At 57.9% G+C, this 4,291-nt stretch overlaps 1 protein-coding gene across 1 annotated transcript in view; it reads right to left on the bottom strand.

Annotated features, from left to right (window-relative positions):
- Positions 1 to 4,290, bottom strand: part of FMOD (fibromodulin) — a 5,733-nt gene extending 1,443 nt beyond the window's left edge. Inside the window, exons 1-2 of the mRNA XM_009700928.1 lie at positions 4,143 to 4,290; positions 816 to 1,826 (exon numbers count right to left, since the gene is read on the bottom strand). Of these exons, the coding sequence (XP_009699230.1) occupies positions 816 to 1,806 (991 nt within the window). The 5' untranslated portion in view covers positions 1,807 to 1,826; positions 4,143 to 4,290. The remainder of the gene's footprint in view (positions 1 to 815; positions 1,827 to 4,142) is intronic.
- Between the last annotated feature and the right edge of the window lies 1 nt (position 4,291).

The following is a 4,291-nucleotide window of genomic DNA, read 5'->3' as shown; positions in this document are numbered from 1 at the left end:
TAAGCTTGGATTTTTCCAGGAGATTGCTTGGGTTTGGTTTTTTTTTCTAGCTTATTTTTATAAATAGCAGCCCCAGAACAATCTGTTCCTTTTATTTATTTGTGTATTAAGTGGAGAGAATTTTAGTCCTGGCAGAAGATGCTGCGTTGATGGCTCTAATAACTAAGAGCTCCTGTTTGTCCCAGCCCTGGCAAGGATGTGCCCCTCGGCTGCAGACCACCACCCTTGGGGGGGCTTTGGGGCCAGGGACTGTGCCTGGGCTGTGCCGGTGCCCTGCAAAGCGGGGAGGGAGGTGGGCAGAAGGGGCTGCGCTGGCCCCGGGCACCGCAGGGTACATCCCTGTCCCCTCCATTAGCGCTGGCCGGGGTGATACGTGTTCCCACGTGTAGTGAGTGTGGCTGTGGGGACCCCCCACTTCTGTCCACTCTGTCGGTGACCCCTCAGCCTGTGTGCAATGCCGGACTAAAGCCATAGTCCCCTGCCCAGGTTGTGCATCAGCTTCTACCCACAGCTGGTTTCTGGCATTTCTAACCAGAAGATGCTCAGGCTTCTGATAAGTGCTCGGTAAACCAGTGCAATGGCTCCGTGGATCAGAGAAGAGTGGTCAGAGCTGGGAGCCCCTTGGCTCCAGGTGTGTTAGGACACAATGCACCCCATTCCTACCTTGCTGAGGGCCACCTATAAGTCTCCCAAATTCCAGCTTCCTGCTCAAACCATTACCCCCGGTAGTCTCCCCCAGGGAGGCACGGGTTCTGCATCCCCATCTCCCCATCCCTCTATTGCACCCCCAATTTGGTTAACCTATTTCTGCTCACCGTTGATTTGGTTCCCTTGAAGGTAGAGGTTCTCGAGGTTGGTGCTGACCCGGGGGATCTTCTGGAGCCTGTTGTAAGAGAGGTCCAGCTCGAGGATGCTGCTGCTGTTGAAAGTGTTGGTAGAGAGACCTTGATTTGTCAGGCTGTTGTGGGACATCCGTACATACAGCAGCTTGGGAGAGACCTTGAAATAGTCATCAGGGATGGTGTTGATGTAGTTGTACTCTAGGTAGAGCTGTTCCAAAGCCATTGGGAGCCCATCAGGGACTTTCCTGAGGTGGTTGTAGCTCAGATCAGCAAGGATCAAGGACTTGAGCCCTTTGAGGGATGCTCCCATCTCAAAAATGTAGTTGTGGCTGAGGTACAGGGCTGTGAGGTTCTCCAGGCCCTCCAGAGCGTTGGAGGGGACCTTGGAGATCTGATTGTAAGACAAGTGGAGCTCTCTCAGGGACCGGGGCAAGGGGCTGGGCATCTTGGTTAGGTTGTTGTTGTTCATGTACAACCTCTCCAGGTTTTTGAGCTTGGCAAAGACCCTCTTGCCCATCTTCTCGCTGGTGATCTGGTTGTTGTGCAGTGCGAGCCATTCCAGCTCCGTGGCATTGTCAAAAGCTCCCTCTTGGATGGCGGTGATCTGGTTGTTCTGGAAGTAGACGTATTTCATCCGGGAAGGCACGAAGGGCAGGTACCTTAGGTTACGGGTGTCACAGTACATGGCTGATGAGAAGTTAGGGGGACAATCACACTCTTGGGGACATTGCCAGGAAGAGGCTTGCTGAGGTTCAGGGCCGGGCTCTGCCTCTGTGTCTGGAGCTGGGAGGTAAGAGTACACGTAAGGGGTGTTCTCATCCTCGTAGTAGGGCATGTAGTTATAGGAGGACATACGGGACTGCCGTATGTAGTACTGTAACCAAGCCATGTCTTCTTCTTCATTATACTGGCCCAGGGAGGCTCCGCAGAGCCCAGCGATGATCAGGACGGTGGCCCAACGCATGGTGCTGATGCTGGAGGGACCTGGGTGGGGGAGAAATGAGGAGGAAACCGTCAGCAGTGTCGGGTCTGATGTAAGGGCTAGAGGCAGGCGAGCTGCACCCCGTGGCCGGGGTTGGATGTGGTTGCAGCCCTGTGTGGGGTTGGTGGCACTTGGCAGCAGAGCTGGAGAACCAGGGGACCTGAGTGAATCCTACCCAAAAAACCGCGGCTGCAGACACGTCCCCTGTTTGCAGTTACCTGATCTTCCCCCTTTTCACCTCAGGCCTGCTAGAAACCTCCATCCCAGTGGATGTTTGCTTGCAAAATCTTTACTTAAGGGTATTTCTGCTACAACTGAGCAGAGGATGGAGATATGGGACACGTGGTCTGAATTTGTGTGGGGTCACGCAGCTCTGCTTCGAGGTGACTGGGATTTGCCTCTGCTGGCTCTGCACAGGAGGGAGGAGAGAGGACTCGGCCACCCCCTGCCTTCGCGGCCCCCCCGCGGGCCGAGGAGAGGAGAGCGTTAGCCACGAGGACAGGCTGATGGAGCTCAAGGCATGTTTCGATGGAGCTATATTTATGCTCCACTCGCTGGCGACAGGATTTGCTGTGGGTTTCATCCAGCTCTCCCTTCCCCCACAAAAACGCAGGATGCTCATGCTGCTGGGGACTGATGTAAGTCCTGGTAAACAAGTTCTGGCTGATTTTTGAAATGAAACCACTTTCAAGCTTAGATTTTTTCCAATCTCAGCCCCGACATGAAAAGGGGCAGCATCCACCAGCCCTTTGAGGCCAGTGTGACCAGGGAGAGAGGGAACCGTCACCAGACCTGGTGCTTGGACCCTGCTTCTGAAATTCAGCCTGCCCGAGGGGCCGACAGTCAGAAGGGCTGAGGGCTCAGAGCAAGGCAAACCTGTCCCCGAGCCCCTTGGCTTGGCGTGGGCTTCGCAGCCGCCCCGTGCCATGCCCAGGGCAGAGGGCCAGCACACCGTGGTGCTGACGGCAGGACTCCGGCTACGGCCGTTCATCCCGACTCCTTGTCTGGGGGCTAAAGGAGCACGCAGAGCGGCCTGGAGCGAGGCAGCTTGAAAATCCTCCAGGAAACACGCGGGGCCGTGCTTTTCGGAGGGGGAGAGGAGTCGCTCCTGCCTGCTGGCTCCTATATACGTGGCTGGGAGCGTGGAGCTGTGAGGCCGCCGGCGCATCGCTGCCAGCTCCATTGCTGCGGTGAAGGCAACGTGCAAGCGTGGGCCACGGTCCCCCCTCTACCATGCCAGGGGGTGGCCCTGGGGTCACCCCATGAAACCTCGCCGTGTCCCCACCCCGCAGTGAGGAGGGGATGTCTCGCCCGGCAGACAAAGAGGGCACAGTTTGCTCCGAGGCAGCGGCAGCCCTGCCACCGAGGCACCCTGGCAGGCTGCTCGTGTTGGAAGAAAATAAGGGTTGAGATGGCAGGCATGGCTCCCTCGCTTTCTCCTTCTCTCCCTCCTTCCCCCGCCGGGTGCTCGTGCAGCCGAGGGGCAGATGAGACGTGGTCCTCCGGGATGCTGTGGGCACTGGAGGAGCTTGGCAGTCGCAGAGGAGTTTCTTCTCCTCCTCCCTCCTGCTCCAGGGCACTCTGCCTGATGAAATACCAGAGCTGCCCTGCTCTGCCCAGGGGCTTCCCTGCCGAGCTGTTGGGCAGCCCCTTCCCAGGGGGTCCCTCTGTGCGGGGCAGGACTGATCCGTGGGGTCCCCCCACCTTTCCAACACACCGGTAACCCCAGAGCCTGTCCTCAGCAGACACCGCTGCCCCCCGCTTCATTTGAAGGTTGTGTCTCCCCTTCCCAGTGGGCTTCAGCCCTGGTTTTGGGGTGGGATGGGAGCTGGGTGTGCTGGCCACGAGATCTGTGCCATCTCCTGGTGCCCGTGCTCCCATGCCAGAGGCTGCCGGGCTAATGGGGTCAGCTCCTCACCCTGAGAGGGACCAGCTTTTGGAGCAAGGGGCTTCATGGTCTGTGGTCATCCATGGACTTGGCCCATCGCTGGTGTGCCAGGCGTGAACCCGGCTCCCCCTTCCCCTGCGCCCCTGTGCCGGGCAGGGGGTGCAGCGAGCAGGCACTGCCCACCCCTGGGTGTCGATGGCTGTGGGTGTCCAGCTCCCACCCAAGTGGGCAAGGAGCTGCCAGAGGGGCAAGAGCAGGAGAGGGCTTCCCCACCGCCGCGGCTCGGGAGCGCTGGCTTTCAAACTGTGCCACCCGTGTCGTTGGCATGTGCTTTGCGTGGCAGCCGCCCGAGGCAAGGGTATGGAAATCAGGCTTCAAAAAAAACAAAAAAAAACCAAACCAAACTTAATAAATATAGAGATGGACTTACCAAGCTAAGAGCCTCCTTTCCAAAGCCTCGCTGCTCGTCTCCGGGATCTCCCGTGTCTCAAGCAGCATGTGAGTGTGTCTCCTGGTTTGCAAAGGCTGGTGCCCGCCCTAGATCCCAGATCAAATATTGTGCTTGCAGGTCACGGGCTC

Source organism: Cariama cristata, unplaced genomic scaffold (assembly GCF_000690535.1).
Source record: "Cariama cristata isolate BGI_N322 unplaced genomic scaffold, ASM69053v1 scaffold30735, whole genome shotgun sequence".
Classification (NCBI taxonomy): Eukaryota; Metazoa; Chordata; class Aves; order Cariamiformes; family Cariamidae; genus Cariama; species Cariama cristata.
This window is presented reverse-complemented; position numbering and strand designations above follow the sequence as displayed.